Source organism: Lissotriton vulgaris, chromosome 7, assembly GCF_964263255.1.
Source record: "Lissotriton vulgaris chromosome 7, aLisVul1.2, whole genome shotgun sequence".
Classification (NCBI taxonomy): Eukaryota; Metazoa; Chordata; class Amphibia; order Caudata; family Salamandridae; genus Lissotriton; species Lissotriton vulgaris.
In genome coordinates this window covers 1,117,258,122-1,117,272,843 of record NC_141695.1, presented here as the reverse complement: position 1 = coordinate 1,117,272,843, position 14,722 = coordinate 1,117,258,122, and the positions used below count along the sequence as shown (strand labels likewise).

The 14,722-nt window shown below is 43.1% G+C and overlaps 1 protein-coding gene across 1 annotated transcript in view; it reads left to right on the top strand.

Annotated features, from left to right (window-relative positions):
* Positions 1-14,722, top strand: part of LOC147703008 (janus kinase and microtubule-interacting protein 2-like) — a 179,037-nt gene that overhangs the window by 141,680 nt on the left and 22,635 nt on the right. Inside the window, exon 18 of the mRNA XM_086931569.1 lies at positions 12,874-13,077. Within this exon, the coding sequence (XP_086787695.1) occupies positions 12,874-13,077 (204 nt within the window). The remainder of the gene's footprint in view (positions 1-12,873; positions 13,078-14,722) is intronic.

Genomic DNA, 14,722 nt, shown 5'->3' with positions numbered 1-14,722 from the left:
TATGTAGACGGCCCTTTGCTGTAGTGTATTTACTAATTAGCAAATACAAATTCAAACAATGTAATACAAATTGAGACACTGTTCAATGTTGCCCAACCTTTGGTGAAAACCAAACTGAGTGTCAGCTAGAAATTGTCCTCCGCCCACATCTCGACTCTAGTCTTTCCACTAATATCCTACTCATGAACTTGAGAATAGAGTCTAGATGGTGAAAATGGATGGTAAAATTTAGGATTGCCTCTGTCATCTTCTTAAATATGGGGACAATTGTAGAATATAACTAGGACCGAGACAATCCACAATTAAAGTCTAGAGTGAGATATGGTAGAGTGGTGGAGAGTTGTGGAAGAAAGAAGCAAGTCACTAAGAAGCCTTGAATTCGGTAATCAAAGCTTTCAGCAGTGCTGGCAGGAAACTTCAGAGAAAATCTTTGCAATGTGGTGCTTATAGTTTTACAAATTAAGTACAGATTTGCCCACTACAAACGAACTAGATATATATGCTTTATGCTTATGCATATCATAGCTTTGACATTAATGGTTGGGCTCCATTTTGAAGAGATTCCCCTGGAAAAAATATGGGGATAGCACTGCGGTCTTGTGTTTTAGAAATACAATCAATCAATTAATCAATCAGTGGTTTATAAAGCGCATTAGTCACCCGTGAGGGTCTCAAGGCGCTGGGGGGAGGGGAGAGTTCCGGATCAGTCGAAGAGTCAGGGCTTGAGGTCCTTCCTGGAAGTGTGCAGGGTTGGGGAGCATCTGATGTTCACAGGGAGCTCGTTCCAGGTCTTGGCTGCGATGTGGGAGAAAGATCTCCCGACTGTTCTGTTGTGAAATACGGTCTCTTATTACTGTGGTTGGTTACCCAGAAAACAGGCAATGGCAAAGCCAATAGGTCTCACCTATACAAGAGCTATTGGATTTGGCAAGGAGTTTTTGCCATATTGCTCACGATTGTGGCTGCTGTTCAGCATGGCCAAAAGTTAGTGGCGTGGAGTGTCCTAGAGTGGAATGTGGGAAGTAGAGTGTTGTAGACAGGGTTTGTTGAAGTAGAGTGTCATAAAGTGGAGTAAGGTGAGTATAGTGTCGAGGATGGAGTAAGGGGAGTAAAGTGGCACAGAGTTGAGTAGAGAGGAGTTGAGTTCAGTGGCAGAGAGTGTTGTAGAGTGCAGTGTCGTAGAGTGGGGTGGAATAGCGTGACAGAGTGGAGTGGGGTGAAATAGAGTGGAGTGGAGTGGATTGAGGTAGTGGGGGGGATTGAATTGGAGTATATTGGGGTGGACTGGATTGGGATAGAGAGGGGCTGGACTGAGTACAGTGGGGTGGATTGGGGTGGGTGGACAGGATGAGGTGGATTGGATTGGAGTGGGTGGATTGGATTGGAGAGGGTGGATTGGATTGGAGTGAGTGGATAAGATTGGTTTGGGGTGGCATGTACTGGATTAGAGTAGGGTGGTTTGGAGTAGGGTGAACTAGAGTGGAGTGGAAGGGAGTGGGTTGGACTGGACTGGAGGGGGTGAATTGGAGTTGGGTAGATTGGATTGGAGTTGGGTGGAATGGATTGGAGTGGAGTGGATTGGAATGGAGTGGGGTTGTTTGAAGTGTGGAGGGCTGAATGGATTGGATCGAGAGGGGTTGACTGAACTGGGGTGGGATGGATTTGATTGGGATAGAGTGGGGTGGATTGGAGTGGGGTGAACTGGATTGTGGTGGGGTGGATTGGATTGTGGTGGGGTGAATTGGAGTGGGTGGGGTGGATTTGATTTGTCTGAATTGGAGAGAATTGGATTGGGGTGAGGTGGATTGAATTGAAGTTGGGCAGATTGGAGTGGATTGAGTGGGGCAGATTGGAGTGGGGTTAATTGTTTTAGATTGGAGAGGGGCAGATTGTTTCAGATTGGTGCGGAGCTGATAGTTTTGAGTTAGTGTTGAGAAGGTTGGAGTACGAAAGATTGGAGTGGAGCAGATTGTTTTGGATTGGATTGGGACGAAATGGGAGTAGAGCAGATTGTAGAGGGGTTGGTTGCAGTGAATTGGATTGGGGTGAGTGGTTTGGATTGGAGTAGGGTGGATTGGATTGGTCTGGGGTGGATGGGATTGAGTGGGGCAGATTAGTGTGGGGTGGATTGGAGTGGGGCGGATTAGAGTGGGGTGGATAGGGGTGTACTGCATGATTCTGTGTTAAAGCATAATTTCAGAAATTACGCATAAGAAAGAAAAAATGTCACTTTGCAATAGGATAATCCTCATCTTTTGAGACATCTCCCATGAGAAAAAAACAAAAGAAAACATGAGAGCAAAGTGAGAAAAGAAGACTTGACAACATAAAGAAAGTTAACTATAGAAAATAAATTTTTGCAATTTTGTTTGTCCTGCTGTGCGTAATTTTGCCAGCCACGTGCCTTCTGTTTTCAGGGCACTAGAAGTTAAAAATAGAACCTCAATCACGTCGGTAGCAGCGGACGGGCACTGATTAGGTTCAATCGATCAGTGCTTGGTCCCTGCTTCACAGAGAGGAACCAAAATGATGTTAGGCCTGCCTTGTTGAATTACAAAGCTGTAAAGAAGAGTGCCACACAAGCCAACAAATGGTAAGCAATGGGCGGACTCCCAGCCCTTTTTTGTTAACAACAGTGTCTCGCAAGTGAGACCCATGCACTAGCGCACGCTCTCACAGGCACAACCCTGAAAAGGGGCGAGGAGTGTTTTCCATCAGAGATATTTAAAAAATATGTAGAGGATGGTGCCTCTAAAGGACATCATCGTAGTAACAATCGGTAAAAAGAACTGAGGTATAAAAAACAACTTTACTGGAAAAATGGTTGTGTGGCTTTCATCCAGAGAATCTTTGACGGTGGAAATGCTCTGTTCATTGGATTTGTCATATTGGTTAAAGTATAGAGGTTATTTGGGGTTCCAGTCAAAATAATGTATTTTAAGTTAGTGGCAAGTTTCACCTTTCCTAATAACCAAAATAATTAATCAAATGTGGATGATTTTCTAAGGCAATTCTAAAGGGGACTTCTGCTTAATACCTAAATAATGTTCAGGATAGGTACCAGTCAACTAAATCACACTTGCCCCATAATCAGGATTGGCACTTAACATTTACCACTAATATCTCTGGCAGAACCCCGCAACGACCCCATCAGTATCAGGCCTTCAGAGGACTGCCTCTCCCCGATTTGTGTCAGCCTCTTCAAAGACCAATATTAGTAGGACAGCCCCCCACTTCTGTAAATATTATGCCCATTACGTCATGCTATACATTCACATAGCAGAACCTATTCTATCTATTCTTATTTCATGCCATAATAAGCCTAATAATAGCCCCAGCCAGCAAAAAAACACAATTCATATAATTTTATTAGGCAATTACCAAAGTATTAGCATATTATGCTGGGATGTATGACGTTACCACCCATACCATTACCACGCATACCATTACAACGCGGTATTTACAACGCATACCCTTACAACGCATAGCGCTTTGAGGTGCTGGATAGTGGTAAGTATAATTTTATATTCCAACTCCAGTCCCCGTGGATACTAGGGAAGGTGTTGGATATAAAATTAAACTTATTCCCTATCCTAGAGCGTCCCCCAGCGCAATGCGTTGTAATGGTATGCGTGGTAATGCCTGCGTTGTAAGTGTAGTGCGTGGTAAAAAATGCGTGGTAACAGTTGTATACCATTATGCTGTCTCTACATAACAGCCCATCATCACAAATAGTCTGTGCACTGCAACAAGGCAGAGAAATCACTTGTAAGCATGTTGGCACAGTGCCCAAAGGCCATATAGTGCACATATTGCCTGGTGTGCACAATGCCCTTGGGCACATTGCCTCGGTTATTGATGAAGCAGAAGTTTTCCAATTTGTCCAGTATCTCCAGGCCCTAAAGAGTTCTTGTTACCTAGTTTGCACAGTGCTCTGGGGGCACCATAAAACCCTGCTCCCTCCCTTGCCATAGAAAGTCAATATTGTTCAATTTGTCCTGAATCTCTGAGGAACACTTTATGTCTAGTGTCCGCAGCGCATCTAAGGGCAGTAAAGCAAATATATAAAATGCAGAAATTGTTCCAAAGCAGATTCAACGAGCACATTCTCTCTGTGGCAGACCCACTTTTACTACAATAGAACAAATCCCTGCGAGCTGATAAAACACATCTTAGACCTTATCAATCTTTGACTCCGTTAAACTATGAATATGTTACAAAAGGGCGGTGCAAAGCTACAAACGTCTAAAATGCGATAGTTCTTGAAGGTGTTGAAAAAAGGGATTTTTGAAATTTAAAAAAAGTTACATTTTTAGATCTAACAGTTTGATAACATTGTTGGCTTTTTAAGTTGGAGGGATGCCTTGGAGGCAGTGGAACGTTGTTTTAGGGAAATGTTTATGATGTGGGTTGTTGTAGGTAAGCCTCTGTGAAATGTAACTAAGGTTGCAAAATATGAAAATGTAGTATTGTGAGAGGCAATTTCTACACAAAACATTCTCCAGCTGGTATTTCACGCGACCTTTTTACAGGTGGTATGCCCTTGTATGAAAAACTTACATGAGATACCAGCAAACCCCATTTCATCAATTTGCATAATTTTGTGACACTTCTGTAATTTTTTTTAATGCACTCGCTCCTGAGATTTCTATAAAACTTGGAGGGCCCAAGTTTCAATTACAGGACATTTGATTCAGCCTTTCATCCTTCGTTGGCTAGCTAAATGAGTATAATGTAACCTTTAACAAGCATTGGCAAAGCCAATAGGCCTTGCCTATGGAACACAATGGCTTTACCAATGGTTTTAGCCACGCGACACAGCATCCTCCATGCTGTGCCCCGTAACAAAATAATTAAAAAAATGAATTGCAGTGGCCATGAACATCATGTTGTAGTTCGCTCACCACGAGTGTGGGTCTACAAAATGATACAGCAGCTTTCTTTTTCATTTTAGTTACCGATTCAAGTTGAATTGGTAATTAAAAAGAAAACAAAATCATGCAAAAACATTTTTTTAAAGCGGGGTGGAAGCAACACTTGGTGGATGCAAGAAATACTGAAGGGGGAAACAACACTTGGGGGAAAGCAATACTGGGGAAGGATGCAACACGCACGGAAGCTGGGTGGGGTAAAGTAATTTGGGGTGCAATGGGCTGAATCCACAATGGGGGAGGCGCAAGTGGGAAGTGGAAGCAAAATGTCGAGTGCAACACAAGGCACAGGTGGGGGGATTAATTGAAAGACTGCAACCAGGAGTTGGAGGGGGATGAGGCACATAGGTGAGAAGGCCATGCGGGGAGAGTTGGGGAGAAGCACACAAGTTAAAGCGAGGAACATGGAAAGCAGCAGAAGGGGGGAGCATACAAGGAAGCAGTTGGAAAACACATGCACTTTCATAAAGTGTCTAAACTGAAAGAAAAAAAGCAGAACCTGAGAAAGTGAGCAGTGAAAAGGCAGAGTAATTTGCCCATGCTTAAGGGGAGGATCAAACACAAGAAGAGGAAGGTAAGCCCAAATGTGCTAAAATTGAAGTGACAATAAAGCCAACCTCTGGTAAACAATGTGCAGGCTCTAAGCTCACTGTAAGCTAACAATAAGTCTAGCAAAAGACAGCACAGATGCTGTCTTAGGTGAGATCTAAAAAGTGACACCTTCTGTTTTCAAAAGGTCAACCACGATGCAGCAAGCATAGTACAAAAACCTGTGTTATATTTGTGTTTGGTAACATTCCTCCTACGTGTGGATGCTTACCTTCACTTGCTGGAGTTGGAGCCACATAGGAGTTGGGGAGACGAATGGCAAAGTCACATTTCATTTTCATGTAAACTGCTTTGCCTGCATTATTTCTCCAGCTGTTTCGAGATTAACCGAGTCACTTTTTTTTCTTTTTTTTAAATAAAAAAGCAAAGCCTTTGACAATTTGGGGTGGGGTATTAGGGATCACCCCTTACATGTTTAAGAAGCCGCGCCCACATGGAGTTTGGGCATGCTAGTGCTTTACCTTTTGCAAATTTCGGGCCAATAGAGCACTATCTGATGAATTAAAATTCAAAATTGAGGCAGTTCAACAAGTCACTGCATTTTAATTAAGTGCAGCACCTTAGACTCCACACTGAAGACAGAGAATAATTAAAGTTAAAACCATAAAGGCTTAAGAAGGTTAAAGGTTTACAGAAGGCAACATCTTCAAGTTAATATCAATCACTAATCAATATATGACTGAGTCTATTAATAGGAAGTTCAAGGCATATCAAAGCCATAAAGATGGAAGACGAATCTTGTTGCCTTAAAGAAACAGGGGCATATTACCAAAAACTAGCGATAATTATCGCTGTGTTGGTTTATCGGCGATATTTTTATCGCCGAGCTGCGTGATTTTTATCGCTTAGGAACCTTGCTATTATCAAGGTATATCTCCTAAGCGATAAAAATCGGCCGAAATGCATGAATATCGCTGAAAAGTCAGCGATATTCATGCATTACTGAGCGAATGCTCTTAGCCATGTTATCCACCTCGAATTGGATAACATGGCTAAGAACTGCTCAGGGCAGGTGTTAGCTTTTGGAGATATTTGCGCTTAGCGTGAATATCTCCAAAAGTTGGTAATAGGAGATAGCGATGTTAGCGACTGTTTCCAGTCGTTAACATCTTGGCACGCCCACTTTGCATGTCATTAGTGATAAATATCACTGACATGCAAAGTGGGGCCCAAGATGGTCGCTATCTCCTACTAGCTGTCGCTAACTGGTGTTAGCGACAGCTAGATAATAGGGAGATAATTTTATCTCCGCTTTCTTGGCTTTTAAAGCCAAAAAAGTGGAGATAAACCCCCTTGATAATATGCCCCACTGTTTAGAATGTCAGTTTTCTCATAAAGAGAGTTCTCTATATCACCTCCTCTGCTCTGTTCTAAACTGCATCAAACACGAACTACCTCATAATTTACTCTGCCCGTAGTTAAATCACACTATTCAACCATTTGCTATACCTACACCCAGTTCCCATGAAACAATCCAATCAGGTTAAAGTGGAATGATACAATTATGTTTTCATTATCTTTCAGGACCTTCCACAATACAGCCTTTCTCAGCGTACTCCAAACCTACATTACCTGCGACAAAACGAGATACAGGGACTAGCCTGTACTCTGCAAGTTTAGCAGTGAGTGTGCTATCGATTATAACGTTCCGTGTTCATCACACTAAAAAGAAAACATTTCAGGTGGGAAAGAAGGGAAAATAACATTATATTTAAAAATTAGCACTCCACCTTCTTTTGAAATAAAAAGTTAATGTGTCACAACGAAAGATGCCAACTAATGTTAGCCATTTTAACATGCAGACTTATATTATCTATTTTAAATCTAAACGTGACTAAAACAGTTGGCATTTACATGGTTAGGTGTTGTTGATTGATAACAAAAATATTTAATGTAAAATAACCCTCCCAGGCACAAGGGGTACTTCCCAACATCCCACATATAGCCTCATTTAGAAGGCCATTGCAGCGCCAGAGCCGCACTTTTTTTGACGGATTGGCGGAGCAGTGTGCCTGCCATATTTACAAGGCCAGCTAAAGTCACCCTGCGTGACTTTTCATGGACTTGTCAATGTGGGCATCTTTCACGCATTACTCTGCATGAAAGGAGCGTTCCATGGGTGTTGCTGTTGGTGTTTCCACGCAACGTCCAAAGAACCTCACACATTCCCAGATTTCCAAAATGTTGTAAACCTGGGAATGCGTCAGAATCCGACGCCTCCCCAGAGGAGGCTCAGGAGTGGCGCAACAAGGAGAAATACTTATATTTCTCCTCATTTTCACTCTTTCTATGCATGTTGCTTTCTGTAGTACACATAGAAAGCGGAAAATGACATCACTGAATGTTTTTTGTGCAGGAAGGTGTCCCTCCCTGCACAAAAAAATCATTCCCAGCAACGCAGGCACCCTTGCAACATGACACAAGGGTGCCTGCATTGGCACATGACAGCCAATGGTGCGCCAGCGCAGGAGAAGGCACACAGATGCGTCATATTATTGTTAACCCCTTCAGTGCTGATGACGACCGCCAGCCGTCATGCATCACAGTGCCCGTGTGCTGATGACGGCTGGGGGCCGGCTGGGGGCCGTCATGAACCCACCACTCATTAAAAGTGCCGCACAGGCGCAGAATCGCAGCCTCGCCCATGGGGTTAATACAATGCACGCCTGTGCTTTTAAAATGATGCCGTGCGGTACAGCAATGCGGCTTGTGGCACTGCCCTGCATAGACTCTACAGCGGATGGTGTACCGAAGCGCAGTATGGTTTTCTGCAAGTGAATTCATCCACGTGGAGCAAGTAAGAGTGAACTCCCTGTGCTGAACCGCCTTTGGCCTATTTGGGACTGCTGCCTTTTGTTTAGAACTATCCAGGAGCAAATTTGAACATAAACAAATGTGCACAGCAGCTAATGTGTCCATTTTAGTATTATAATGCTAATGCCTTTGCTTTGCAGGAGAAGAGGGAGTCATCTAATGATTCCCGTAGTTTTTCCTTTCAGAATGAATGAATCAGCTTAGGTTCTGAGTGAAACAATTAGACTCCTTCCCCTACAGCAGTACTGACTCATCACAGCAATAAATGAACTGTCTGCAGGCTGCATCTATTTAATGTCAGCTCTGGTTTTGTGACTGGTCAGCAGGCCTATAAATCTGCCACCAATTACCCATCTAATTAATTAAAAGACTCCTGCCCTAGTCTCCCTGGCGCCTGTGGGCACAAAAGAACTGAGCACCTCTCAGAGTTAATGTGCAAAATAAAATAGTGCAGGGACCCAAGGTTTTTAATAGGCGCCTGCCTCCGTCACTGCCTAATGCCAGGGGATGCCGTATACCAAGACAAACTAGTCTCGATTCCACCTCAGGCCTCTTTCTTTCACCACACTACACTTCCGGTCTCTTTATTTCACTCCTGCTAAGTCACTTTCAGCCTTGCATCCTCCCTTAGTCACTGTTTTCCTATCTTTCTCTTACTCGTTTAATCTCCCTTTTCTGCATTCTTTTTTGGTTCCTGGTCAAAGTCTGATAATGGAAAATAATTCCCAGTACCTTTGGAAATGAGTGTTGGTTGGGCCTGCAAGTATTGGCACAAATGAAACAGTGGGGCCTCTGGTGCAAGGATGAGAACTGATTCCCTAAGAAAACCTTGGGATGGTGTCCTCCCTCCTGGGAACAGGTTCCAAGAAGGGTAGAAGATTACGATTGGTCAGGTTGTGACGTCAGCATTCTTCACGTACAATTAAACAAATAACAGTGGTATAAGTGAAAAGCACCATGCCGATCATAGGAGCTGATCCAACACATGATTGGTTGGTTGTGGCTAGTCCACCCAGTGGATAGTTTGTGCTGGTGTGTGCACTTGGGGTTCACCAGCAATTATTACAATAAACCAGGGCTCTTCATATTGAACCTTCAGGTGCAGATCTGCAGACCTTGAAAAAACATATAGACGAGCCTGGCTCCCTGTCCTAGAACTTCTCAGTGTTGTCCAGGTTAGGTGTTTGTCTCTTTGTCCTGCAATGCCAGGCTATTCTGTGCTTGTGATGATGTCTTCATGGCTGTGCCACCCGATTACACAATCGCGTGTTAACTGACTCTGACTCAAGTCTCCTCAAGGGTGGCCCTCACATCACTCACCTCAGTGTATGTGGACTCAAATGTATCCTCAGGTGAGCAGCTTAGAGGTAATCACTCACTGCCTGGGAGAAAGTAGCATTTCCCATTTCAGTGGGAAGGTGAGACTTGGTAGTGCAGACCCAATGAAAGTAGAGCTGACTGGTGCTGTCGAGCTGGTCTGGAGAAATAATGTTGATTCCTACGGGCACCATCAGTATAAAAAATGCAGTACTGACCGCCTAACAACATGGAGTGATTCAATGGATGGTGGGCCACTAAAGTGGACAGAGTTTGATTCTGCTTTTCATTCAGAATCCCTATTCTCAGTACCTTTCTCTCACTCTAGAGGAAACATGTTACCCAATATCTATCTATCTATCTATCTATCTATCTATCTATCTATCTATCTATCTATCTATCTATCTATCTATCTATCTATCTATCTATCTATCTATCTATCTATCTATCTATCTATCCATCCATCCATCCATCCATCCATCCATCCATCCATCCATCCATCCATCCATCCATCCATCCATCCATCCATCCATCCATCCATCCATCCATCCATCCATCCATCCATCTCCTTCTTTTTTTCATTAGAATCTGAGTCCTCTATCTTTTTGGTCATAGTCACAGTAGTTCTGAAGCCTCTTTCAAATGCGAGCAGCACTGTGCAAAAGAAATGTCACAGAAGATATAGTTCCTCAATTAGAGTTTGGCAGACATGCTGCTCTGCCCCGTAGAAGGTAGAAACATTCCTGCTAACCAAACCATCCTTACTAGCTCCACTGTTGGAATCCTTACTCCTACAGTCTGATTGACTTGAGTCATCATCGTAAGTACATCACAATGTCTCCCTGCTAGACCTAACATCTTTGGTGTGGTTTTCCTCAAACATTTTGCCTTCATTCCACCTGTTATGACTTCATTTTTGCTGGCTTTAGAGCTCTATGCACGTTACCTTTGCTAACCAGTGCTAAAGTGCTTGTGCCCTCTCCATTAATCCTGATAAGATTGGCTTACACTCATTGGCACATTTAATTTACGTGTAAGTCCCTACTACAGTAGTACTAGATATACCCAGGACCTGTACATTAAATGCTGCTAGTGGGTTTGCAGCACTCATTGTGCCACCCACTTAAGTAGCCATTGCAGCCTGTACGTGCAGTTTAAACTGTGAATTCGACTTGGAAAAGTAACCTCCTTGCCAAGATTTAAACTCCCCTTTTAATGCATCATGGTGGACTCCAGGTAGCCTATAGGCCAGGGTGCATTGTAATTAAAAGGTCGGACATGTACTTTTAAGTTTCACAAGATCTGGTAATGAAAAACACCTGTATTTGTTTTTTACTATTGTGAGGCCCGTGAGGCCCTTCACAGCAGGTGTAAGGACTGACGCAGGCCCTTTTATATGGGAATCGCCCATGTGTAATGACACATTGCTGGAGTTGCGTCTTTTTTACGAAACACTCCAGCAATGTGTCATTCCTGCTCCACCAACAAATCTGGTCAATTCTTGCGACATGGCGTGCCGTATTGTAAACATGCGCATCCAAATAGTCGCAAGGAGGGCGCAATGAAAAGTTTACACCTGTTTTCAACCGGTGTTGCAAAACATTTCATAAATGAGGCCCATAACCTTTTTTTGAGCAAATCCCTATTCCTCTCAACATCCTTCCCAGCCTCTAGTCTCTCTGCCCTGACCCTGCCAATCATAAGTCAATTATTCATTTTTACACTTAGACCTCTTACCAGAGATGGACTTTGAGATAGATTCACCCCTGAGAAATGTTCTAAAACCCGCCGCATAAGGCAATGAGTGAAGGAGCACCTTAAAATCAACTGTCTAACCCTCTCCAAGTGGATTTGGGATGGTTTTTAACTTTTTTTTTTTTAATTAGGCAAACGATTTTCTCCAAAGCACACTTTTCCAAATGTATTGGTTAAAGCATTGCCTTTGTCGGAAGTACTGAAAAGAAACCGATGAATAATCTTCTAATAATGCAGAGTTTGGCACAGAATTGTAATAGACTTAGAAGAAAGTTATGTCCTGGTCCTTCAAGGCTCTTTAAGAGACTGGATTTGCAGAGGAATTTTAAGCCCTCGAAGCTCTTTGACCTCTACAAACAGCCCCCAAACCTCCAGTCTACCAGGGAGACAGGAGGTTACTGTGTCCTAAATGGACGACCTGATCCTGAAAACATGGCCTTCAGACCGTCCGTGACTGAACCCTGCCATTAAACATTTTTTCCATCAGTAATTGAAAACTTTCAAGTAGGAGAGTATGTGTAGTAGATAATTGATCCTTGCGTCTGTGTGGAGGCATGAACTGCTCGGATTGTGTCTCAGATTATATGTTTTCACAGATTTTTCTTTGTGATCTATTGTCTTTTTCACCATGGATCCACTTGCATTGGGAAATTAATTCCCACTAGTGAGTGAGTTTTAAAATATGTAAGTCTAATACTGGGCTTGCACAGATCCTTGGATGAACAGAATGATTTAATGATTTAACTGATGATTTATTGCTTTAGGTCATAGGCTGCAATACGTTTGTCGAGGTCATCACAAATGTAAATTGATACTTGTATAGCGCATTACTCACCCGCAAGGGTCTCAAGGCGCTTGTACGAATACCACTGTGGAACCCATCCTGGCTTTCCCTGTGAGGAGTCCACTCCTGGGCACCCCCAAGGTGGAGGCCAGGTATCCTTAGCGTTGTGGGGGTCGTTGTGGAGATTAAGCAAGCTATTGCCCAGAGTTGCAGAGTGGGACTTCATGATTGGAATAGGCACCGAGGCGAGAATTATCAGGTCCGTGGAATTTTGAGCCCAAGACCCACCGAGGCGGGGAATTGAACCCTGGTCCCAGGCTAGACCTCTGCATCAGGGTCTGCCGCTCTAACCATTGAGCCACACTTCTCCAAATGAAGCAAAGTATTTGTGATCAGGAGTTCACTAATATTATAATATTGATGCTTATTGAAGATGTTGGACCATGAAACATGTTGTACAGGTCAATGTATGTGAAGCCGTTATCCAAACCCCACTTCTTATTTGAATTCTTGGACTGCGTTAAGATCCTTTAATTGACTTGTTTTAGCTTATAACATATAAATACAAAAATGCATTCAGGGGCTAAGTTGAGGTTCCAATGTTGCATTTTTGAAAGGCTGAGTCAGCATTTCTCACACTATTTTTGTGGTTGTATTAAACAGAGGATTCAGGAGCTGGAGGCCACCTTGTACAACGCTCTGCAGCAGGAAACCGTCATCAAGTTTGGGGAGATGTTGAGCGAAAAACAGCAGGAAGAGCTCCGGACGGCGGTGGAAAAATTGAGGCGGCAGATGTTGAGAAAAAGCAGAGAGTATGACTGCCAAATACTACAGGAGCGAATGGAGCTGCTTCAGCAAGCCCATCAGGTACCATCACGTCTTGCGATAGCAGGTGCCCAATTTGGGTCTCTTTACGCAAGCGTTTTTCAGCATCTCATGACCTTCAATCATTGGCACTAGCCATTGACAAAAGAAGTATGACTGGTAAGTTTGTACCAACCATAAGAGAACTTGGAAAAAAAGAGAGTTTCTGGGAGATTAATAAAAGAGTATTGTCTATTCCTAGTACCAGAATGCAAGGCAAGAAAATGTATACCCACCCCACGAGGTGCTGATATCTCCAATCAACAACCTTGATACAGAACTAACTGGGCGCTAAATACAGTCCTTTGCTCAACATTCTACAGCACATACAGTCATCATTCACTCATACAGCATATAAATGTGCAACATACTTCCCACCCCTTTAATGAACAAGGAGGAACCACATACTAGGTAATTCCAAAATTCGCCTGACTGATCATTGAACAGACCGTGATAATACAACAGCAGTGGATACCACACACTGCCTCCTGTTGCTTTGCCTTCACTGTATGATCATCCTGTGTCATATAGGAGGCAGGTGGTAATGTATATTCCTCATAAGTGGTCTCAACAAAACTATTTGTTTATGGAACCTTTACCTGCAAGACACTATACTGGCCTCTCAACAAACTAAACCCATCTTCCAATGTTTGCCTTCCTGCAAAACGGTCATTATAATGAATTGAGAACTGGAGAGGAGCTACCGCTTTCTCAGGCCCCAGAATCTACACATAACTGAGTTCTGACCTCAACCTCACCGCATTCCCACAAGGGTTGACTCCTCTGAAGCAGAGTAATCATTAAAGAACTTGGGACCTCTATAATAGGCTAACATGGCAGAGATCCATGTAGGTTTCTACTATAGAAACTGAACCCTTGGACAAACCTCCAGGAAGGCTTGTTCAAGAGGCTTGGAGAATGCAGCTTTCCCGGGTATTTAGAGCCAGTCAAAGCACTTTCCTCAAGTGCCTCACTCAACTTTCACACAGCTAATTCCCAACACCATTGATGACATTAAAGTCTCACTCAAGAGTGTTCAACTGAGTGAAAGCACATCTAAAATTGTGATCTGAACAACATCTGAATCCAAGTGTACACACACAAAGAAATCAAGAATCTGCTCTGAATGCACACTCAGCCTAAAGTGAATACAGAGATAGTGTTCAGCTGCGGTCCAAACCCATACTTCCTAAGCAGATTCATAACAAAGGTAACCAGAATGCATGGTAAATCGGTACTTCCCAACCTCAAAGGCTTTTCGCAAATTGCATGACACAGAATAGTACTCACTATGAGTGACCTAGTTTTATGTGAGAGAATTTATTGCACGGAAAAACCCACACCGATGTTTTTGGAATATATCGTGTGTGATGATGATCACATATTATGGGTTTTGCCACACAAAGAGCATTGAGTGAATTTCGATGTCTGGCGCTGCAAAATCCCCATGTTCCCATATGTACTGACCATTTTTCACCCAGTAAATATCGTGGTGATTGACCTGCTGAAATTGATTCAGTGATTCGGTTTTGGTGGGGGGTTTTGCATTGAGTATGTACTGGGTGTGTTAAAAAACATAAAACCCATAATTTCAATCAGTGTTGTAACATGTGTAGCAACCCTTTTACACCATTTAACAAGCACAGGT